Source organism: Trichosurus vulpecula, chromosome 2 (genome assembly GCF_011100635.1).
Source record: "Trichosurus vulpecula isolate mTriVul1 chromosome 2, mTriVul1.pri, whole genome shotgun sequence".
NCBI lineage: Eukaryota > Metazoa > Chordata > Mammalia > Diprotodontia > Phalangeridae > Trichosurus > Trichosurus vulpecula.
In genome coordinates this window covers 146,237,850-146,263,634 of record NC_050574.1, presented here as the reverse complement: position 1 = coordinate 146,263,634, position 25,785 = coordinate 146,237,850, and the positions used below count along the sequence as shown (strand labels likewise).

Here is a 25,785-nt window from a genome sequence, read left to right as displayed (position 1 = left end):
AAAAAACCCAACAAAACAAAACCAGACGCTGAATTATTTATCAAATTACTGCTTAATTCCTAGGAATGATATTAGGTGTGATTTTTTTTTAGCAGTAAAGGTGCTCCATAAATGTTTGCTGAATGAAAGAATTAATGCATTTTGCTTCATTTGCAAATTCTGTTTATGAATTTTGAATTATGAGGTGATCTTTGCTGTCCCTCATCTGCTCACTCAGAGAAAAACACAGATTTCATGTCAAAATACTTTATAGTGTCTGTTTAGCACCTGACAGCTGCCTCTTGTTTTTCAGGCTTTTTCTGTTGATTGCCCTACTGCTTAAATCAAATTAAATAAATCAAAACACTGGAACCATTTGTTGATGAAGTGCAAATTTTCATTTTATTACTTATCTAAAAATAGACCTCAGCAATAACGACACTATAACAAAAGAAAAGGAAAAACAAAAAATAAACAGGAATCTGGTTTAAGAATATTTCTGAAAAGGCAAAATTAAAATTGCTTTAATATGCTGCCAACTCTCAATTACCTATGTTGGACCTTCTGTGTGTTATCGATGGACTATTTTAAAGCTTGAGCTAGTTTCAGTCAGTCACCCAGCTGTGCATCTGGACTATCTTCATCTGTTGTCAAGTCAGCCAATTGCAAACTAATTTTAATAAATGCCTTCGTCAACATAATTAAGAAAATAAGTACACAGAATATAATCCAAATTCAAATAAAAATTACTTCTCATTATCTGTATTAGTTCCCCTAATTTTTTTTTTTTGGGGGGGGGGGGAGGAAGGGTAATGAGAATAGACAATCAAGAGCTGGCTTTTGTAAATAATAGTATTTTCATATTAACAAATTATATCGTCATGTAAAGAATAGGAGAAAAGCAACATCTAAATTCTTTAGAAGCATAAGACAAAGAGGAAACTTTTCAAAGCAAATAATGATATTCAGAATTTCAGGAGCTTGTCATCTTCAAAGTGCGACACAAGTATTTTAGAAAAACCCAGGAGGCCTGCTCCACACAAATTCCTGTAGACTTCAAACAACAGGCTCACAGGGTGGGCATGAAACAAACAATACAGCCCCATTCCTGCACCAGACCCGGAAGAAGTCAGGCCTTCCTATTCTCTCTCTCATTTTATTTTACAGAGGAAGAAACGCAAGCAGTGAGTGGTGGAATGACCTATGCAGAGTCAGAAGTCAGTAGCATATAACTCAGAGGCTCCAGTTGGCCTATTTGTCCATATTGTTCCTCAAAGTATGCACACGTGTGCCATACAAAATCTTTCCTACTAAACGCAGCATCAGACGGCCTCTCATTACAGTCTAATCTTTGGGATCAGTAGCTGTGGTCCTTCATCGCTTGGCCACTGTGTGCCTAGGACTGCTGCAAACAAGTTAGAAAAATATTCCTTCTGCTCCGTTAATTCCAGGTGCATCTAAGGAAGTCTTCCTTGCACCCTAGATACATGGATTTTATGGTGGTTTACTTTGGTTGCCTGATACCCCAATCATGATACCCTGAGATTCACATGCATACTCAGTCAAACACAGAGAGTAACCCTGGACGCTTAATTTTTCCAAATGATGCCCAACAGTACTTTTGTTAATATAAGTATCCCAGGAATGCACTGTACTTTCATTAGTATAGTATCCCTACTATATACACTGTCCTAAAAGAGGCCAAGAATCACAAAAAGAGCAAAGTTGTTTTAAATGAGGTGGGAGAGACTTCCTTAAACATTTCTGAATGTAGCTGAATCAGAAGCAATTTCCAGTGGCAATCTATATTTTCACAGTATTAAAAATCTACAGTGTAAGCTCTTTCCTGTCATGCCAATCTGATTTGTGTGTTCCTAACAGCTAATCCGCAATCACATCATGTAAAACATAATTCACTGAAACCATGGCAAGGAAAAGTAAAAATAAGACTGCCTATCAACTACCATTAAAAGCTCAAATGAAGGACTTAAAAAATAAAAATCCAAACTCCCAGCTGGAACACAGCTCAGGTAAAACTCTCTGAAGCAAAAATTCTGGATTACTGTAAAAGTTTGGGGTTTCTTTGTGGGGGGAAGGATTTTAATAAACCACACTGAATTTTGTGTGTATTGTTAGCATGAACAAGGGCCACAATTTAAGACTGATTATAATTAACACCCCCACTCTGCTAGCTGGCATGGTAGTTTTTGCTTTATCTACACCATCGGCAAACTGGAAGGCTTCTACTTTCTGGGGTATACCAGCAACTGAAAGCTCATGCAGTAAGGGCACTTCCAAAGACATGATCAACCAAGGCAGCAGTGGTCCCTCCCCCACCCCATGTGGACGGATGCCCAGATGATATCCCTGCCTTTCCATGTGGATGCCTTCCAATTGCTGACTCTATGGAGCCAATTTCACAGCACCACAAATGGCTTTTACTGTGTCAAAACTCATTTGTTTTTAAGTGTATTTGTGGGAAGAGGATACAAGCTTTGTGTTAATTTGTGATCTTGAAACTGTCAAGCCTTTTCATTAAAAAACAAACAAACATGAAAACAAATGCAACAACCCTTTTTTACCTTTAGTGACCATGGAGAATTATACATTCATAAGAGTATATTTTACTTGGTGGGTATGGCCTGTTTATATGCGTTTCAAGAGGGAAACATTTTCTGAAATTAATGATGAGGGTTGCACCGTCTTCTTCCTTTACTTTGGTTCTTGGATGGTTTTCTTTAAATGATAGCATCATGTTCGTCACTGTAACAACATGAAATACTGGAATTACTTGATTATAAGAAATAGGCGGCTAAAAATGCTAGTCAGTATTCTGAAATTTTAGGTATTTTTTTTTAAATTCAAGGAACTATAATTTCTCTAAAGTACTTCCTGGATGCTTCCTCATGGGGTAGATGTGGTTCTGAGTTCTAGGATAGTTCTGTGGCAGACCTTATCAAATTAGAAGGGCTTCAAGTATACACCTGGTGTCAGATTGTATGTAACCTGAGGACCAGCACCACTAAGTTTAGAGAGATTTGTCACTGTGCAGACACCATATGGTGATTTTATGTTTGGGGAGAGCAACTCATGAGGAATGTCTACACTAAGGTACAGATGGGAAGAAATCTCCACTGTGGAGGGAGTACCCATATGGATGAAATCCTGCATGCTTCAAGTACCAGAAAGGCCTGACTCCAAAATTTTAAAAACCTCTAACTCTGGCTTCTAGGGTGCAGGAACTATATCTTATTTAAAGCAAACATATTTACTTTACTAAAAAAAGTAATAACAATGGCAAACATTTTTATAGTGCTTCCTATGTCAGGCACTGTGCTAAGCACTTTTACAATTATTATCTGAACCTCACGAGCACCCTGCGAGGTAGGTTCAGATAATAGGAAATGAGGAAACTGAGGCAAGCAGAGGTTAAGTGACTTGCCCAGGATTACACAGCCAATCTAGGGCCAAGTCTTTCTGGCCCAGACCAGTACAACACCCAGCTATCGATTACAACTAAATTTACAATTGAACCCAATCACTGCTAAATCAATTCACTTCAAAGTCAGGATTCAATGGAAGAAATAAAATTACTTTTTTCTTAAATACTGACTATGAAAACCAAGCTTCCTTTGCAGAACAAAGGGTGCTCCTGCCGGCAGAGATCCATTGCTCTGAGGGAGATCACGGATCTCATGGCAGTTCATAAGCAGGAAGGCACTAAGACAGCTGTGAGGAAAGAGCTGTAGAAGTCTCTAAAAGTTAAAATGACACGTTCCACTGAAAACAATGGTTTCAAGAAAATCAGGATTGGGACAAAATGACTGCACCAGCAGCTGGCTTTACAAATTCATAAGATGAGTGGCACTGAAATAATGACAAATATAATCAAGTTGTGGTTTTTAGTTCACTGGTGAGATCTGGGAAGGTGATAGATCACAAAAATTCTGGGCATATTTAAAAAATATTCAATATTCAAAAGTATTTCCTGGCTAACTGGGTTTGCATCACACCAAACATTTCCTTGAATCTGTGGATTGGGCAAACACAAAAATAAAAAAAAAAGTACATTTATCTAAATTCGCATCTAATTTGATAAGACACCAACTAGATTTTTTTTAAAACTCTCACAATAGACCAGAAGGTCCTTAGCCTTTTGTGTTGTGGACTCTTGGTATTCTGAGGAAGCTGATGGACCCCTCCTGAATGTTTTAAATTGTATCAAGATAAAAGAGGATTACAATGGAATACAATTATACAGAAAATACAGAACACAATTATACAGAAAGTTAACATAATCTTTTTTTTTTAAATAAGTTCATGGACGCTAGGTTAAGAACCTCTATTGCTGCAGAAAAATAAAGAATATGACATAGCATTTCTCAATTCAGCTAATTTTTTGAACATCTGCTAGTACCTGAGTGAATCTTGATCTTAAAAACTACTATTTAAGAATCTGAAAATTACACATTTATTATTCTAATGAATTATGAATAACATTTATACAGAAACATTCTACATAAATACAAACTATTTGATAAGATTTAATATTCTGAAATTTAGTCTTTGTAAGGTGATAATTGAAAGCATGAGGCTATAAACCCTTCCTTTAACCCTTTTATAAATTTATGTAAGTAAAATATTGATGTAAAAATTCAGAGATCTATTTTAGTGTGTGGTATGACTAATGACCAAAAGACAGCAAATGTCCAAACAGGAAAGAACAGGTAATCGATTAAACTTATATTTACAATTTATGCTTAAGTGTAAATATGTTCTATGTCCTTTGTTTAAAGAACAAATATTACCCTTGTTCAAACTAAAATCAATCTGAACTTGAAAATTCATGTGTAGTTATGGTCACCCAACCTTAGGTAATAACAAGAGAGGTTAACATTTATTTAGTGTTCTAAAGCAAAACACTGTACATACTTAATCACATTTTATAGTCTCATAGCAATTTTATGAAGGAAGTACAGGGTGTCCCAAAAGTCTTGGTACAATTTTAAGCTTTCATAACTTCAGAAATATAATTCCTACAAACTTACAAAAATATAACTTGAAAGCTTAATAATTTAAATTTATTCTATACTTACTTAATTTGGTGGATTTTAATGATAAATTTTTAAATTTAATTTTAGCAAGATGGGTTACCTTGTTATTATGCATTGTGTGTATAACAGTTTCTGGATGGCACTTTTCTCAGACCAGTACTCTGCCACTTCAGTCACCCAATATGTTTCTATTAGCCTTTTTCTTGGGTAGGAATGAGTCTGGGGGGGGGGGTCTTGTCAAAACTGTTGTGTGGGCATTAAAACTTCATTCTTCATATGATCTTAAGGCTAGGATTATACATTCAATCCTTTCAGTCACTGAGAAACTGCTGATGAGAGTTTTTATAGAGTTTGGAGATTGACCAGAGCAATGTATAGTACAAGATGGTGGTTATGCTGAATTGTAATAAATATACCAATATTTCAAAACTTAAAATTTCAATCTTTTTTGTACATTTGGATGTAGCATTTATACCTCTGAAGCATATTTCCAGTATCTTTACCAAGAAAACCCCCAAAAGGGGTCACAAAGAGTCTTAAATGACTAAATAACAATTCTTTCTTAAAACTCGGTAGTGAAGCAGAGAAAGAATAGAAAAAACTTAGAAGTATAGCTGAACCAATATTTTATTAAGAGACTGACATATTTATAGAGGGAATAATTAATAATGTATAAAAGAATTGGAGGAATGATTGGTAGAACAAGGTACTGAAAAAGATAGGAGAGGATGAGACTGAGGATATGGGTAGAAATAGTAAAATTAACTGTTCTCCAAACTCAATAATCCTGCCTTCAAGACAAGAAGTTCCCTGTGCCTAGAAAATACTTCCTCCTAACCTCCACCTCCCAGAATCCTAACTTCTTTCAAGGCACAACTCAGCTACCACCTTTTATGTGAATTCCTTCCACATCCCACAAGTTACTAACATCCTCTTCCTACCTAAATGTCCAGTATTTACTTATCCATGTAGATGCTGTATTTATCCCAAGTAAAATGTAAACTCTGGTGTCATCCACATAGTCATTTAAAAATATTTATTTCCACTGGATGAAATTGAAAAAAGACAAGGAAACATAATGAAATTCTTGAGAACCCCTAAATGGTACAGATAAGGTGTGTACAGATTTTTGAGGTCAAATTTAGAATACAAGTGGTGCCCTTGAACTTTTTGTCAGTTTTTGTGCAAATAAAAATAAGTTACTTATAACCACCATTCACTGGTAATGGCTCTAAGGGAAAAGGGGACATGGGATACATGTCTAGGCAATGGAGACAAATGGAGAAAAAGTACTATGTTCTTTCACAGAGCCGAGTTTGGTGCCACACTCAATTACAGAATACTGAGCTAGATAGATTACTAGCTAGATTCAATATGGACAAGCCTTCGAAAGGCTTTTACTTTGTTAAAGCCTTCTGTTTTGATCAGGGGTGTTAGCAAATGAATGCATTTGCTGACCCTGGTTTCTCTGCATAAAATGCAAGACTTGTAAAATTCGCATGTACTTGTAGAATGCTGACATTCTTTCAACCACGGATGGCCATGCTCATAAGAAGACCTCTATAAACAACTAACTTTAGAAATGGTAGTATAAAGAACACTGTTCCTTTAAGGCATTCTTCATATGGAATATGATGAAAAGGACAGAAATTGTTTCTGCAAAGAGATTTATATTGTTGGATGTTGTAAGATATTACCATTGTTAAAGATGAACATTTTGATACCTAAAAGGAACAGGAAAAACTTTTTCTAGAAGTAAAAATTGCTAATACATGAATAGTTTCAGATGGGATATGAACAGTTTTAGAGAAAATAAACTGTGCTCAAAAGACTCAAATCCCTTTATGAATAATGTAGAATGATGTCTCACTTAAGTTGGAACAATCTTAAAGAAAGAGATTTTAAAATTTATCGATAATTGGAGAAATATTAATGTAAGGAAAAACAGTTTTAAGGACACCAAAGACAAGCTGGACCACTTTGAAGCCTTCTGAGCTGCAGAAAATTATGGTACCTCAGCTCATTTGCACAAGCACGTTTTATGACTAGAGAATAAAACCTTTAAAAATGAGAAATCATATAATTATTCAGATATGGAGGTGTGATTTTTTTTTTAAAAAAGGACTACTGATTTGATGAGAAACTTAAGGAACTGAGACTTTTTGAGTGAAAGGTGAGTCCTTGCGAGTCAGGAATCTTTCATTTAAACCACTGAAACACAGAGGAACTGGTTTTAGGACCTGGAGAAAAAAGAACTTGACATAGGTCTTTCTCTGAGGACTGAAATTAGAGCAGGACAGGCTGGAAAAGCGGTTGGAACTGTGGTAGTAGAAGCAATCGGCTGAGAGAAAGCTTCAGCTGAGTGAGTCCTGATCTGTGGAAGTGAGATGTGACTTCATAGGCTAAGAGTGACAGCTATCATCTTTCAGTACCGTCTCAAGGGAGAGGTGAGATCCTCTCTTCTGCTACTTCTAGCTGGAGAAGGAAAAAGCAGAGGCGCACTTTGCAGCTGCTTCGATAGCATGGGCTTGGCTATGGCTACGTTTGTTGGCCTGGTCTAAAAAGTCAGCTTCTGATTTGACAACCTAGCATTTGGGTGAGTGAATTACTGGCTGGACTGGTCTATGTAACCTAGAGATAATGGGTCTGGTGAACTTCTCAGTTCTTTGGCTTTAAAGGGAATTGGCATTCATATGAAGAATCAACGCATTCTAAATGTCCTATTAAGGCTGATGGTGAATCGAGAGCTTGAAGAGTGCTGAGCATCAACAGTCAGACAAGGAGTGGAGAAGCAGTTTCTTATGGTTATGGTTTAGCAGTGTGCCTGGAACACAGTAGGGGCTTAATAAATGTTTAGTTACTGACTGATGCTTCTGAGTGACTCAAAGATATCAAAACCAGCTGAGCAGAGCTGTGAATTACTCAGAGCACATAGGTTTTCCCACCTCATGTACTTCTCTGCCAGGTTCCCACCCTTCGACATAGACACCTGAGTATATTGGTGAGAGAATGTGATCCAAGTTTAGAATATGTATACTGTAAAAATTTTTATTATTGTTTAAGCAATGATTTTAATATTGGTACTTATTTTATTATTTGTCTTGCCTTCAAAGAACAATCTTTTAATTTGTAGATACATTATTTATTTAAACATGTGGTTATGTTTAAGATCTAAAAGTGCTATCACCATGAGTGATCGATTGCGCAACTATCGCACATAGTGTGGATGAGTTACCTTGTGTATGACTGGCTGTGTAGACAAAGAACTCATTATACGCAGGCTCAAGAGTTAAAGTACCGAGTAGGGAAAGTTATTTTCCTTCAACAGGTTTATCTGTAGGTCCTTGATAGAATTTGTGTGTAACCACGTGGTATCTGGCCTATTGTCGGGAACTCAGAATTGCTACTGTGAGGGCAGGTTGGAATGACTGAGCCGACCCAATGAAAGAGTGGTGTGTCAACACATTCTGTGAGAAGGATGACATTTACATATTGTGTGACATTGGTGAGAGGCTTTTCACATCACATCCCACTCACCACACCACTACCCCTATTATAACTGGCAGGGCCTTACGCGGAGTGTTGTCTATATTGCCACCGTAATGAACTACCACCTATGGTACTACCAAAGCATAAATTACAGGAACGGTTCTGTTCATGGTTTTTCCTTTGTTTTGGACATTATTAGACAGATTTCAGCATTTAGCCACAAAATATATGTTTAAAAAAGATAGGAAAAAAACACAACATCCCAACATGTTCAAACTTACATGGTTCTGTATCGAATGCCTCTTGAATAATACGTTTTGCATCCAATGTAGAGGATAGATAAAACTCCCAGAGTTAGCACGATGCCACCGACAAAGCTGCCAATGTCAAATTTTGATCCTCTGCTTATTTGGGCATTGATGTTGGCTGTGGCTAAAACAAAATGGGAAAAAATGGGTTTTAGCACTTGGTTTTTCAACACTGTATTAGCCAAAAATCGTTCTGAATTTCAGTGCATGGAAATCTGGTACCATGGTGTTGGGATAACATGGGTGACAGAAGTGTTTCCTTGCTCATGTGGCCTGTCAGGCCTGATTGCCTGTCTCTTGTTTCTTTTACCTTTATCTATCCCCTTCCTTTAACTGAAATCTCTTAGAACTCTAATTTTAAGCAGGCCTCCAGAAAAAGTGCTTATTAGGTTAACAACCTGGATAATCTTGTGTCTTGGCACCAATTCTTGGAAGTCTCAGATTCTACCAAGAACTAGAAAGCAGGTTATTTGGTTTTCTGTATAGTAATTTACACGTGCACACAAATAATAGTACCAGCTAACATTTACATAGTGCTTACTATATGCCTGGCACTGTGCTAAGTGCTTCACAATTATCATCTCTCTTGATCATCACAGGAATCCGGAGAAATAGGTGCTATTATTGTCCCCACTTTACAGTTGAGGAAACTGAGGCAGACAGGTTAAGTGACTTGCCTAGGGTTACATAGTTATTAAGTTTATCTGTGTACCAGTTCGGATTTGAATTCAGTTCTTTGTGACTCCAGGCCAGGCGCCACCTAGCCGCTTCAAAAACACATGTACCTATTTCTTCTCTGATGTGAGCTCAAGACCAAACATATTCCAATTGCTCCAAGTAGAAAAGTAATCACTTTAGAACTCGATCTCAGAATTTAGAGCTGGACAAGCCTTTGGGGATCACCTGGTCCAGAAGTGTTGCACAAAAGGGCCATAACACTAAAGAGCACAGTCTGAATTAGATTAAAATGTAATTGAGAAATATTTAACAAAATTAAAAAAAGACAAAATAAATAAAAATACCAAAAAGATCCTGTAGATAATGTTGATCTGTGGTTTGTCTAAGTTAATACGTTACCCCCAGGGAGTCTTATGTACAACTTAGTGGCCCCCATTTTAATTTGAATTTGACATCCCTGCTCTAGACCAGGCCCATGACTTGCCAGAAGTGACCTCTAAATTCTATTACTATAAACATTTCCTTAAAAACTGCTTTTTTGTGTAATTTGGGAACTTTATCCTAATTCTGGCACTGGATAGCAATTGTGGCACTAAAGTTAACTTCAATGAATTTCATAACATGCTGTAAAGTTTGCAAAGTGGCTTTTTTTTATTTTTGAAAACAACTTCATGAGGGAAGGCTGTGCATGTATTATCATTCACCACCCTCCTTATATAGATGAGGAAGGAGAAGCTCATCAGTAAACAGACTATTAATTAAGGTGACATTTTTCCAAAACCAATTTATTCAGTAAGATTCACAGCATAAATGAGAATATCACAGATTCCAGGCTGTTAGGGTCCTGAGACTATCAAATTCAAATCCTTCATCTTAAAAATGAGGAAACTGAGGCCCAGAGGGGTTATGTCAGTTGCACAGGGTCAGTCATACAGCTAGTAAGCAGGAGAGTCAAGATCTGGACCTAGGTATCCAAGTCAAATGCAGTTTCCATTATCCCATACAACCTCAAATAAGATCAGGAGCCTATGCTATCTAAAGAATGTTTGGTGTATGTGATTCTGATACAGATAGCTATAGCAGAAGGAAACCCAAACGAGGCAATCCCTTAAGATGAGAATTTGGTTTTTGTTTTGTTTTTGAGATTGGGTTTCCCTAGCTTGCCCACAGAGCAGCTAGGTGGCACAGTGGATAAAGTGCCAGGCCTGGAGTCAGGAAAACTCATCTTCCTGAGTTCAAATTTGGCCTTGGACATTTGCTAGCTATGTGACCCTGGATAAATCACTCCACCTTGTTTGCCTCAGTTTCCTCACCTATAAAATGAGCTGGTGAAAAAAAAAAAGAGGCAACCCATTTCAGCATCTTTGCCAAGAAAAACCCCAAATGGGGCCATGAAGAGTTGGAAGGAAATGATTGAAAATGACAAAAAGCAAAAATCTTGCCCAAGGTGGGATGTGCAGTGGCCACTTAGGACTCGATCCCACTACTGATGGTCATGGAAGCTTTAGACAGCTTTTAGCCCCACAGCTGTTCAGAACTCGAGCTTAATCAACCTACCAGCCTCAGCCTCCCTAGCGGCAGTGACTAACAGGCCTGTGCCGCTCTGCCCTGGTAAGGTTAGAATTTGTAAAGAAATTTCAAGACAGGAAACACATACTAGTTAGGGCCATACCTGTGGCCAGGGTGGCAGTGGTCGTCATCGTACTGTTGCTGGCTGTGGCGGCTGATGATTTCGAGGCACTGTGGGCTGTTGTGATTTGAGGGGTACTTCTTGTTGTTGCCAGAGGTTTCACGGTGCTGTTAGGCCCAGGTGTTGAGATTTTGGTTGTTGCGTGAGGTGTTTCTGTAGTTTTGCTGGTAGAAGCTGATGTGGAAGGTGGCAATGTCACTGGTTTGGTGGTGGAAGATGTCAGGTTTGACTCGATGTCTGTGTTGTTGGTTGTAACTTTCGGAGTTTCAGGTATGGTCTGGTTGGTCTGTGTTGTATCTGTGATTTTAATCAAGAGAAAACAAAAAAATCATTAATTTTAGAAATAGGCTGGGGAGGCAGCAGGGAAAACAAGTGCCCATTTCATCTGAAAATTCCATCATTTTCCTATTAAATGATAGTTATGATTGGCATAAATGAGAATGGGGTTTTCAATAACATGGAATACACTGCATGATTCAGTCAGAAAACCTAGGGTCTAGCCCTGACTCCTGACTCGGGATGAGTCACAACCTCTCTGGACCTCACCTGTAAAATAATAATATTCATATCACACATCTCTCAGAATTATGCAAACCAAACAAGGACATGCATCTGGAAATAACAAAGCAACGTACGTATATCTTGTAATCGTTAGTCTTCACCATTCCCGGAAAACAAGTTAAGGAGGAGTAAGCAAACAGAAGCTGATTTAGATTAGCTGTCACAAAGAACTTCCTATCTCTAAAGAGGCAGCTAGGTGGCGCAGTGGACAAGAGTGCTGGGCCTGAAGTCAGGAAGCCTTGAGTTCAAAGCCACCCTCAGATGCTTACTTAGCTGTGTGACCTTGGGCAAGTCACTCACCTGTTTGCCCCATCTATAAAATGGGGATAATGATAGCCCCTACCTCCTGGGGTTGTTTTGAGGATCGAATGAAATAAAAATGAGATGATAAAGTGCTCAGCCCAATGCCTGTCATTATCATTGATCGTGCAATACTCAAAAGTACATCTCAGCAAAGGAGGTGGTAAAGGCTTCTTTGCATAATGAAAGGAGGCTATAAGACCATTTCCAGGTAGTCAGTATGTGGCTTTTCATCTTTTTTAAAAAATTAAAAGGAGAAAAAAAGCCAGACAAGCAGACTAGCTTTGAAAGCCACACAGGTTAATCCTGTCCTGTACTTAAAATGAAGAGCAAAATGTACCTAAAAGAACTGCAGTTTCACGCGCAAGCTTTTTGCTGCTGTTGTTCCTTGCATATACAAATGCCTGTTTTTATTTCTTTGTTAAATTCAGGATAAAAACAAAAATTAATTTTAAAAAGCTGTGTGAGCTTGTAAGGGACCTGATGGACCAGTCAGGATTTGTATTACAGGAATACCACATGCTGCTAAGCCTTCCCCTGGGCTCCTTGCGCTCAGGGACTGCCTAGATGTGTATTTGGCAATAATGGTGGCTTGCCAGCAGTCAGCCGTCCTGTCCCAGCTTCGGCTTCTCTTCTCTAGGCTAAACAACCCTACTTCTTTCACATGATCCTTATGTTTCATGGACTCAAGACCCTTCACCATCCTGGGTGCCTGCGTCTTAATAGGCTTGTGCTCCTCAATGTCCTTCCTAAACGTAATGCTCAGAACTGAACACAGTACTTCAGATCTGATCTGACCAGAATTACCTCCTTATTCCTGGCTACAAAGCCTCTCGAAAGAACAGCATCACTTCCAATGGCTAATATCCTCACTGTTGACTCATGTGGAGTTTACAATCCAATAATACCTCCTCATCTTTTCAGATGACGTGACTTCACGAGCCATGACTTCCCCAACTGTTCTTATCCTGTTGAATGCGGTGATTGTGTCTACTCCAAGATAAGAAAAAGTCTATTAATTCAGACGAGGCCTGGTGATCTTAGTGTCACTGGCTAACCTCCACTGACTGCTAACTTGCTGAGAAGTCTTCACATCAAGAGCTCTTTCCTTACAACAGTCCTCTGAGGTCAGGTATCCTCTGCATCCTCATTTTACAGATAAAGAAACTGAGGAATGGAGCTCTGAACCCAGTGTGTTCTTTTTTACGATGATGAGTTCAAAAGTTGTTCATCAAACAAGCTTACCTGTCCTTGCTGGGGACAGTTGCTATTTAGGTTATGAGACCTCTGGTAAAACAGAAGTCAACTAAATTTGTCTTTATAGACATGAAATCTTCCCTTTCTACACTGTGCTCCTCCAGAGACCAAGCTCACTGCTCACTCTCCCAATACCAACTCACCCTCTTTGCCCATCTACATACCGACTGCTTGGGTCCCTGGGAACTCCGAAGGCCTGCCTGGACTCATTCCACAGTGATTAATTACCACACTCACACCCTGTCATACCTTTCTCACTGCAGTGCCTCTGAACCCCTGGCTGTAATAATACAAATGCTCCTTCCTTTCCCCATGCCATGCCCACTCCCTTGTTCCCAACACCCCACTCAAGATCTACCCACACCTTCCAATGTGCTCTCTGGAATTCCTGCTCCAGAGGTAACAAACTTAAATAGCTCTCCAAGAAAAAAAATGTCCCCATGAGACACTTTTGAAAGTTTAATCTGTATTATTAACATTTTCTTCATCACTTTCTTAAGTATAGACAATCAACAAAACAAAATCAAACTCTGATTTGTAGCATTTGCTGATTTCCAGCGCACAGACAGCTAGTGAATGCATACACATGCCCATGACGTGACGTCCCTGGCTGCCCTTTTCAACCTTGCTTGCACTTTCACTCATACCCCAACTCAATGGCATAACAGGGGAGTTAGAATACTCCTTGTTCCTCACGGTTGCTTCTAGGCTCTCCCTCTACCACCATTACTCAGTAATGTCTTCTTCTTTGAGGTTCATTCAATTCATATTTCTCATCCAACCAAAATTCTGCTACCTTGTGTTTACAGACCTCCAGTCTACTCCTCCTCCTTCCTCAAGGAGTTTGCCACCCGGCTCACATTCTTCTCTCCACCCTGCCCCCCCTTACTTGGGGACTCTCCAGTTCCTCCACCCTGTTTTTTTCCCCTAGGCGATCACCCTCCCATACTGGCTACACTCTTCTCCCTTTCCATCTTGACTCCTTGGTGAGCCAGGTCAACTCTCTACTCTCCATTCTCTAGTCCCTAGTCTAGTCTAGTCTAGTCTAGTTCTCTAGTCCCTTGCCCCAGTGTTGCCCTGCTAACAAGCCTTTTCTCTTATTTCTATGCTACTGAACAAAACTAGAAAAAACTAGAAAAAAACTAGAAAAAACTGAGGAACCGTGCTGCCTGGAGATCCACTAAAATTTTATGTTACGTAACCTCACCTGGGACCTCACTATGGCAAGGCAATCCTTTGACATTTTCTAATTGATTCACTATCCTACTCACCACAACAGCTTTTCCAAAGCCTCCCATCCCATTCTTACTCCATCTCAGCTGAGAGATCTTTCTTCTTCCCTGGTCCTCATATCGTAAGATGCAAGGAGTTTTGGTGCCTGGCTTGTAGTGGACAGAGCCCTAGGGCCAGAGTCAGGAAGACCGGAGCTAAAAAAAATCCAGCCTCAGACACTTGCTAGCTGTTGTGTCCCTGGGCAATCACTCAGTTTCCTCAAACGGTAAAATGAAGATAATCAAGGCATTTCCCTCCCAGCGTGGTGTTAGGATCAAATGAAATTACATTTGTAGAGTGCTCAGCTGTACAAACCCTTGTTTGCTTCCTTCCTACTCTCTCTTCCTTTACCCTTATCTCCCATCAAGAGGTGGCCCTTCTCGCCAAGACAAACCTCTCTACGAGTGTGTGATCCCATTCCACCCTATCTTCTTTAGCAGATTTCCCCCTCCCCTCACCCCATGCTCTCCCACTAATCTTCAGTCTCTCCCTGCCTCTTGACTGCTTCCCTGCTGCATGGCTCCCCCATCCTCCCTCCCTCCTAGCTCTCTCCTCCCTTTTGGGGGCTAACCTCCTGGAGGCAGCTGTCCACAATCAGTGCCTCTACCTTCTTAACTCCCTGTAGTCTGGCTCCCATAGTCATCACTCAACTGAAACTCTCCAAAGTTACCAATGACCCCTGCCTTTTCTTCATCTTCATCCTTTCTGACCTCTCTGCAGGATTTGGTATTTTAAATAACCCTCTTCTCCTGGATATTCTCTTCTCTCCAGTTTTCCACAACAGAGTCCTGACGTTCTCTTTCTACCCGTGTGACCGCTTCTCAGTCTCCTTTGATGGACCCTCACCCAGGGCACGCCTGCTATCCCTCTGGCCTCCATCCTGGGCCCTTTTCTATTAACCCTCTTTACTATTTCTCTTGGTGAACTCATCGGTTCCCATGGATCCAACTAACATCTCTACACTAATGATTCATGTTTATTTGTCCAATCCCAACTTCTCTATTGCTGTCTGTCTTGCATCTCCAACTTTCTGAATGGGTACCTTAACTTGGATGTCCCATAGACATCTTAAACTCAACATGTCCAGAAGGAAACTCATTATCTTTCCCCCGAACCCTCCCCTCTTCCTAACCTCTTTATTACTGTTCAGGACACCACCAGCCTTGATTACTCATTCTCCTTCACCCTTTCCCCACCAATCATTTGCCAAGTCTCATCCATTCTACCTTTCAAACATCTCTCATATGTGGTCCCTTCTCTCCTCTGACACTGCTACCACCCTCGTGCAGGCCCTCATCAACTCAAACCTGGACTACTGAAATAGTTTTCTGGTTGGTCTCTTTGTCTAAAGTCTGTCTCTACTACAGGCCATCCTCCACTTTGCTGTCAGATTAATACTCCTAAGGCACAAATCTCACCATGTCAACCCCTATCCCTAGCACTCCCATTCCCTTGGTTCTCTATTACCTCCAGGATTAAATATAAAATCCTTGATTTGGCTTTTATAGCCCTTCATAACAAGCACCACTTCCTCTTACCTTTCCAGTCTTCTTACACTTTACCCTCCTCTTCCTCTATGACCTAGTGACTCTGGCCTCCCTGCTGTTCCTGGCACAAGGCACTCCCATATCCTGCTATGCATTTTCACTGGCCTTCCCCCATGCCTGGGATGTTCTTCCTCCTCATCTCTACCATCTGGCTTCCTTCCAGTCTCAGTTAAAGTCCTACTTTATGCAAGAGACCTTTCCTAGCTCCCCTTAATGCCAGGTCATTCATTCCCTCTGACCTATCCTGTTTATATCTTGTTTGTACTTAGCTGTTTGCATACCGCTATCCATATTTCACTAAGAGCTATTTTTATATTTCTTTATATACTCTCCCCCCCCCCCACCCCGCCCCCAGTTTAGCACAATGCCTGGCACATAGTAGGTGCATAATAAATCTTGCTGACTTGAGTGCTGTTAAGGACTGTTAAAGGGTCCCTTGAACTTGTCTTTTTGGGTTGCCGTATTTTCCAGAAGCACTGGACCCAGAGCATGCACAAAGCCCTGAATGTGTCAAGGACAAAGCTCCCCCTGAGCTGACATAATTTGCTGTTGTACCCAAGCTGGACTCCCTCTGTCCTTGGGAGGCAAGACAGGTGCCAACCAGTCTGTGCCAGGTCGGGACAGTGCTTGTGCCGCTGGAGTTCTCTGCAGATAAGTGGGCCCTCCTATCTTCATAGTCTACAGTTCCCAAGGGAAAAGAATGCAGCTTTTGCTATTGCCTTGCTCCACCCCTTTGGCAGGGTGTGCTGAACCTTTCCCCTCCTATGCCATGCCCCTGCCTGTCTTCTCCTCCTTTTGTTATACTGTCATAAACAGGCAAACTTCTGCAAGGACTGTGAACCCTTGGGGTCCACATGCATGTTCATTTCTGTTGTAATAAACCTGGTTTTCACAGGAGGAAACTGAGGCAAACAGGGATAACTAACTTGGCCAAGGTCACACAGCTATTAAGTGTCTGGGCCAGATTTGTATTCAGGGAGATGAGTCTTCCTGACTCAGCCTGGTACTCTATCCACTGCTCCATCTAAAATACCCATTCTTTTCTTTAGGAGCCTAGTACCTTCCCCCTGTCAAAAGTCTGTACCTCCCTAAGGATCTGCTATCAGTTACTTTATATAGATAGAGTGTGAAAATACAGGTACTTGTGTATCCTCTCCTATGAATGTTTGCACTGCAAGCTTTGTTTCTCATTACGGATTTTATGGCCCGTGAAAGGAATTTCAGGTAGCAGCGAGCAGGTGAGTTTTGTATTTCTTTGGCCGGGGGTTGTTTTTTTTCCAAGTGCTCCTGAAATGCAATCTTGCGTGGAGAGAGAAGCAGCAAAGTAGAGCAGAAAAAAACAAACGGACCAAAAGTCAGAAGACCTAGGTTCTTGTTACGCTCCTACTAAGAATTTATGAAATCTGTTCAAGTCACATCCACCCATTCAGGTCTCATTTTCTTTACCTGTAAAAATAAGGAGGGCAGGGGTGTCTGAATAAATGATCTTCAAAAGTTCCTTTCAGATCTGACATTCAATACAATGAAAAAATTATTTTAACATCAGAGGGAGAGATGTTGAGTAATTACATTATTGGTCTCATTCTTTCTCCTTTCAACTTGTGACCATTTTATAGCAAGGACAGCCCTTTGCTGTAAAACGGGTGTGGCAGGGCTGGACACCACTGCTAACCATCATTCACATTTACATAGCATTTTATTGGCTTTACAAAAGGATTTCCCATTTAAAACTATAAGGCACCTTGGCAACGACACAACATTCCTTGTTACCCTCTCCAAAACAAACTATTCCTATCATCACCTCGGTTCACCAAATCAAGATGTGGCACACTTTTTCCTTCTCAACATTACTTCCCAGCCCTAGTCCTCTGGACCCCGTATCTTGTAGGTAACTTTTTTTCAAGAAGCTTAGCAAAGAACAAGGAGAGATGGGATGGTATCTAGATAGAATGGATGGGTCAAGAAAAGAATTTGTTTTTAGTACTGTAGAGACCTTCCTTTACATATTGTGTAGATTGGATAGGAAAGGAGCTAGCAGAGAGAGAAAAGAGAGATCAAGAGCCTAGAAAAAGGCAGCAGAAAAGGAGTTCTACTGAAACCAGAATATGTGTATGAGAGAAAATTTAACGAATGGAAGATAGTTACATCATCAACACGAATACAGAAATCAGTCAATAATCTCCTTTCATTTAAAATTTATTTTATATCATCTCTTCTTTGTTCTATATCCTTACAAATTCCTATGGCTCCCCCTCACCTCCATTTCTCCATGAAGCACTTGGCTTATAGTCTTCCTCTGTTCTTTCCCCAGCTATCATCCTTGGTAATAACAATATTTATGCTAATGAATTTAGTGGCGCTTGTCTTTAATTGGCTCTGCTACCCTCCAATAAACTATTAGCCAATCTTTTTCCTTTTCCTGCCAGAATTTTAGAGTTATCAATTACAAAATAAGATTTTAGTATTAAAAGCTTACCATCTTTTAGCTCAACCCCTACTTACCAAGAATTCACTTTACATTTATGACAAATGGTCATTTATTTTTTTTCTCAAAGTCCTCTTCTAGTGAGGAGAACCCACTACCTCTTTTTTTTTTTTTGGAAGGGGGGAAGGCAGGGCAATTGGGGTTAAGTGACTTGCCCAAGGTCACGCAGCTGTTAAGTGTCTGAGGCCAATTTGAACTCCAGTCCTCCTCACTCCAGGGCCAGTGCTCTACTCACTGTGCCTCCTAGCTGCCCGAGAACCCATTACCTCTTAAGGCAGTCCATTCCACTTTGCGAAGGCTCAAGTTCTAAAGCTTTTCCTTACATCAGATCTAAATTTGCCTCTGCAACTTCTACCCATTATTCCTGGTTCTGTCTTTGCAGGCCAAGCAAAACTCTCCCATATTACAGCTCTTTAAATACTTGAAGACAGCCATCATGTCTTCTTTCAAGCCTTTCTCCTTTCCAGCTAAACATGCTTACTCTCTACAATGGATATTTCTTTGAATGGTATCTAGTCACTCCACCATCAACCAACTGAATACATTCATGCCTCTCAATATCCTTCCTCAAATGAGGTGCTAAACCTGACTAAAATGCCTTTCACAGTTATGGCCTGGGAGAATTCTTAAACAAACAAGGAATAGAGGTGGTAACAAAAGAGGAAAGACAATCAAAACAATAAAAAAATGGAAGAGCTTCTGTATAAGCCTCATAATCTCCCCTAGGATAAGACAGGAAGCAGATGACTAAAAGTTTGATAGCTGAGATATGCAGGGAACAAATATAAATACTTAGAGCCAAAAGCCATTCCCCAATGTTACTGATAAACAGTCCTCAAAAAAAAAATTAGCAAACCAATGCTGCAGAAGATGTGAGAAAACTGGAACACTAATGCATTGCTGGTGGAGTTGTGAACTGATCCAACCATTCTGGAGAGCAATTTGGAACTCTGCCTAAAGGGCAACCACACTGTGCATGCCCTTTGATCCAGCAATAGCACTACTAGGTCTATAACCCAAAGAAACCATAAAAAAGGGAAAAGGACTCATATGCACAAAAATATTTGTAGCAGGTCTCTTTATGGCGGCCAAGACTTGGAAATGGAGCAGATGCCCATCAATTGGGGAGTGGCTGAACAAGTTGTGGTATATATTGTGCTATAAGAAATGACGAGCAGGTAGACCTCAGAAAAACCTGGAAAGACATATATGAACTGATGCTGAGTGATATGAGCAGAACCAGGAGAACATTGTACACAGTAACAGCAACATTGTGTAATGACTAACTTTGATGGACTTAGCTAGCTCTTCTCAGCAATGCAAGGGTCTAAGCCAACTCCAAAAGAGTCATAATGGAAAATGCTGTCCACATCCAAAGAAAGAACTACAAAGTCTGAATACAGATCAAAGCATACTATTTTCACTTTTTTTTCTTTCTTGGGTTTTTTCCCTTTTGTTTTGATTCCTCTTTCACAACATAACTAATGTAGAAATATATTTAACATGATTGTACATGTATAAGCTATATCAGATTGCTTGTTGTCTTGAGGAAGAGGGGGGAGGGAAGGGAGAAAAATTTGGACTTCAAAATCTTATAAAAATGAATGTTGAAAACTATCTTTACACGTAATTGGAAAAAATAAAATACAAAAAAATTAATTTTTTTTAAAATTAGCAAACCATTAACAACACTATATAAGAGTATTTCAAATCAGTAGTGTCAAACTCAAAAAGAAATAGATCCCTGCAGAATGCAGACTGACTTAGAAAACCACAAATTAACACTGTCTATGTTGTATTTTATTTTGTTAAATATCCCAGTTATATTTTAATCTGGTTCAGCCTACTTGGGTAACTAGTTTAATACCTCTGTTCCAAATGTAAATCAAGATAACTCTGAGGTTTTACCTCATACCCGGCAAATGGCAGTGATGACAAAAGATGGGAACATTTAACATCTGAGGGGCTGTGGGGAAAAAAAAGGAACAAAAATACACTGTTGGTAGAACTGTGCATTATTTCAACCATTCTGGAAGTAGTCTAACAAATTAATTAAAATGTCCAAACCCTTTGATTCAAAAGTAAATAAAGTACCCAAACTGTGAGCCATTGCTCAGCATACGTTCTAATGAGGTATCTAGCTAAAAGCAGTTCTATCACTGAGTTTATGAATTCACGGATTGATATCCTTTGGTGGCATTGCTCCAGATTGCTTTCTAGAATGGATACGCTAGTTCCTAGCTCTACTAATTATGCATTAATATAACAATTTTCCCGCATTTGAAATTTTCCTTTTTTGCAAACTTTGCCAATCTGAGTGCATAAGGGAGAACTTCAGAGTTGTTTTAATTTTAATTTCTCTAATTATCAGTGACTTAAGAGCATTTTTTCATTAGGTTTGTGACAGCTTGGATTTCTTCTTGTGTTCATATTCTTTGACTATCAACTGGGGAATTCCTCATCCATCATATATTTGAATACATTCCTTATACATCTTGGGAAGGAGAGACCTTCATCAGAGAAACTTGCTGCAGTTTTTTTCCCTACTAACCAAAGAGATGAAAGGAGGAGGAAAAGGACTCGTGCTCAAAAATATTTATGATTGCTCTTTTTGTAGAGGCAAAGAATTGGAAACTGAGGGGATGACCATCAACTGGGGCATAGCTGAACAAGTTATGGTGCATGAATTTGATGGAATACTATTGTGCTAAAAGAAAGGATGAAGGGAATGGTTTCAGAGAGTTCTGGAAAGACCCGAACAAAATGACAAAGAATTTAGCGAGCAGGACCAGGAGAACAATGTTTACAATAATCACAATATTATAAAGACAGTTAACACTGATCGATGCAAAGACCTGAGATTGGGTTAAGTCCTCTATTTCTTGTTGTTAATCTGTACATATTTTTTATTTTTGTAGATTATATATACATAACCTGTTATGTTACATAAAATTTATATGTCAGTTTTATTGGCATGTAATGGGACAAATTAGTTCCTAACATTTTAAAAAAATTTCTTCTTCATTGGTTGTTAATTTACCTTTTTCTTCTTCTGATACTGGTAATCTTGTTTTCTTCTTAAAAAAAAAATCAAGTTAGCTAATGGTTTATCTAATTTAAATTTAAAAAAAAAACCCAGCTCCTGGTTTTATTTATATCACTCCTCCCATATTTATAGCAGCACTGTTTCTTTTTAGTAGGAAAGAACTGTAAACAAAGCAGATACCCATTGGATGGGGAAGGGCTAACCAAACTGTGGTGCCTCACTGCAATAGAATATTACAGTGCTGAAAGAAAAAGGAACATGAATGGCACGGGAAGACTTATGTGAATTGATACAAAGCAAAGTAAGCAGTATCAGGAAAATGACATACACAATGACTATGAAATGTACATGTAAAGAACTGTAAGAAAACAAGCAAAACTGAATGATGTGAAATCATTGACGGCCAAGCTCGACTCCAAAGTGGAGATGTGAGACTATGTCTCCCCCATCCTTCTTTGTAGAAGTAGGAGACCCTGGATATTGACCACTGTATAATGCCAAACTTAGTCACTGTGTTGGTTAGTTCTACTAATGGTTGTTTTTCCTTTTTGATTCTTTATTATGAGGGATAGGTCTTAGAGGGGGAAGGATGGATGTTTTCATTCAAACAAGTCATAAAAAATTATGAAAGTCACAAGAGCAAGGCTACATCCCAAGGTTATGCTAATAGACAGTCCTCTAAGCTGAAATGGAACTATTAATGATTCCTCTTTGGGTTGGGTGATCCAAGCACCTTTGAAACCACCTAAGTGTACAACCTAGGCTGCACCTCCACATTATCAATAAGGTGATCATGAAATACTGTCAAAATAAGTTGCTGACTTGGGTACTATGTCTATGGCACTCCCTACTCTGCTAGTATTCCTGTCCTAACCCCCTTCCCCAATAAAAGAATTAGGGTGAATAACTAACATTGTGCCAGGCCAAGGGTGGGGAACCTGCAGCCTTGGGGCCACATGTGGCCCCTCCCCAGCCCGGGTCCTCAAGTGCAGCCTTTTGACTGAAGCTAAAGTTTGTCAAAGGGCCACACTTGAGGACCTAGAGGGCTGCACGTGGCCTCAAGGCCACAGGTTTCCCAACCCTGTGCCAAGCACTGTGCTGAGCAACGGTACAATTATTATTTCATTTGAGAGCTAGTGTCTGAGGCCAAATTTGAACTAAGGTCTTTCTTACTCTAGGCCCAGTGCTCTATCCACTGGGCCACCTAGCTGTCCAACCCGGGTGGGTCTGGTGTGACTAAATGGTTTAATGATACTTCTTGTTTTTACATTCCTTTTACTTCTCAATTTGCTCCTTCCTCTGCAAAGGCTGTATGGGACACTCCCTTATTACACAGACTTTGAGGGGGAGGGAGAGGGGAGAGAGGGAGAGAAAAGAGGAAGAGAGCACCTCCTCCTAGGAAACGGTGAGCTTTTTACTTTAAGGATCACAGTATTTTTCCATCTTTATCCCTAGCACCTATGTATATACATAATTAATATCTGTTGAAATACATTAAATTGCTGAACTGAACATTAAAGCTGAAAACAGAGAAGGAGCCCTGCTACTTCCTATGACCTTTGGAGACAAAAACTGTGGAGACTGCTTGTATTTACCACTTTTTACAGGTGGACCCTGATTCTCCAGATGCGGGTTACTGGAATATCTGAATGGCTAGTCAAAAACTAGGGACTCAAACCAATTCCATACCCAAATGCAAAGGTTTTCAAATAAACTCTTACTCCTCATGGCTGTTCTTAATGCATCAATTTTTCTTAAAAATGGAGGAAAGAATACTTTATCACACCCTCCACCCCCACTGATATTAGAATAATTTACATACACTTTGGGAATCTCAGATTGACACAGATTCATCAGGGTTTTTAAATGTAATGGCTTGCCACATTACCTCAGTGCCACACATCCCTCTAAACAACTTGGGCGAATGGGGGCAAACAAGATAAAATTAGCTGTCTGTCTCTGGCATGATGGTTGGCAGGACGTATGTGTAGGTGTATAAATAGAAAGATTATTTTTATAGATTTCGCCCACATCCTGATATCTTAGGAAGTGAAATACTTTGTCAACAAGCAACTCTATGGGGATTTCACAATATACTACTTTCTACATTGGAGGGTTTTTACTTGTAAAATTACCCTTGACTACGACAGGCTGCAAACTTTCCCAAATCAGAAATTCTCCATCTGGAAGAATGGTTGTGATTTTTTTTTTTAAAATGAACAATGCCTAGGGAAACCACCATTTTTTAACTTACATAACTCACTTAGAGGATAATCTAATTCAATCTTCTCCTTTTAGAGATGTGGCAGCCAAGGCCAAGACAGTTCAGACAGGTAAAAAACAGCAGAATGGGAACTTAGGGCTTCTAACTCCCAAACCAGGGCACTTCCCATTATATCACACTGATTCTTTGCTGCTCCTATTTGGAGGAAAACGGTTCTCTTCCTGATGAAAGATAGGCCACCAACAAAACAAACACTTCAGGGACATTATATTTGAAGCTGCTTGCACAGCTTGGGGGTGTGGGGGGTGAAGAAGGGTGGTTATGGGTACAGACTACTCAATTGGTATTGCCATTTATAGAGGGCAGGATTTTCAGGAATTTAGCATTTTTCTTTTCTTGCCCTACTTCTGCTTTCTGCAGAAAACACCAAACTCAAAAGTTGTCTGAAATTTTTCATGTCTTTCTATTTTATGTGTGTTCCTATATTATTATTTAGTTCTCTGTGAATGGGGATTTACGAATAAGTCTAATTTTTCCCTGGGTATACTTGGGAGCAATATTAATGCCTTTATACCTCTTGTGCCAGATAACTGCCAGACCCTCAAAAAGACCATTTCATTTGTAAGGTTAATCCCTCTCTGGTTACTTTGGACTTTGTTCACCTTATGCAAGGCAAGTATTTTCATATTTACTTTTAATTGAACTGAACTATGTAGGATTTTAAGAGGTAGACTTAACCTTCAAATCAGTTTTCCCCATCTTAAAAAACAAACTATGACTCTGTCGGTGCTTTTCACTCCTTGTTCCATTTCCTCTCTATCCAGAAATATTTTAGTATAAATAGAGGGCTAAAACATCCTATGCAGGCCTCTTGTCACTTAAGGTAAGAGACTAATATGTGATGGTTATTCAAAATGCTAACACCAAATGATGTAACCACATAATCATATTTGTTCAGCTACCAACTTGGGAAAGTTTTGAGAGATGAAAAGTGTAAATAATCAACTTCGGCCCTCTTAAGTGTCTCCTTTTTATTGTTAAATGAATTACCAAGTAGCATCATAAATGACAGCAATGAGAAGACACGACTGTTTGTATCTTATCCCAAGTACAGGAAGATCTTTGTGGATTAAGAGAAGGATTTTAATGCTAGTTTTCAGCGTTCCTGGGGTACTGCAAGCTCACCTCTCCCTCAGCAAGGAAAAAATTCCTTCTGAGATGTTATACAAATTTACAATGACAAAAATGGGGAATTATAATAGGCTAATATTAGGTAATGAAAATGATCAAAATATATGTTAATTAGCTAATTAAAAAACCAAGTGGATATAATAGTTTCCTGGTAGATAGATGATTGCAAAGGTGATAGGGGTAACTAACTGCCTTGGTGATAAACTCTTACTGGTTCCCCAGGTTAGAGCTACAGAATTATCATCTCCTACAACAAAATAACAGAAAATCTGGAGTTAACTGACCCCCCCTTCCCCCTAAGGGAGACTCAGCAGCTAAAGACAGGGCTCCCCAAGCACAGAGCAATTGCCAGGTGATCCACAGGGAGGGAAGGGAGCCGGAAGAATGACAGAGAGAGAGAGAGAGGGAGGGAGAGAGCGCGAGCGCAAGCGCAGAACGTTAGGAAAATGAAATCTGGTTTGAGTGAGCTAGTCAGGAGTACAGATTAGTGAGCCACAGAGTTGCAAGAAACCTCAGAGATCACCTCAGTCAACTGGGACCTGCACAAAAAAATCCTCTGCAACAACTGACAGGTAGTGACCCAGCTTCTGCTTCATGACTTTTAGTAACAGGTAATGTATTGCTTCAAGAGATGGCCAATTACACTTTGGGAAAGCTCTAATTGTGGAACCAATATCTTCCTATCTGAAATTTCCACTGTTGCT

At 39.6% G+C, this 25,785-nt stretch overlaps 1 protein-coding gene across 1 annotated transcript in view; it reads right to left on the bottom strand.

Annotated features, from left to right (window-relative positions):
• Nucleotides 1–362: 362 nt before the first annotated feature.
• The window catches only part of TMEM123 (transmembrane protein 123), an 88,412-nt gene continuing 62,989 nt past the window's right edge, over nt 363–25,785 (bottom strand). Inside the window, exons 4-6 of the mRNA XM_036743960.1 lie at nt 11,181–11,495; nt 8,804–8,954; nt 363–2,742 (exon numbers count right to left, since the gene is read on the bottom strand). Of these exons, the coding sequence (XP_036599855.1) occupies nt 2,718–2,742; nt 8,804–8,954; nt 11,181–11,495 (491 nt within the window). The 3' untranslated portion in view covers nt 363–2,717. The remainder of the gene's footprint in view (nt 2,743–8,803; nt 8,955–11,180; nt 11,496–25,785) is intronic.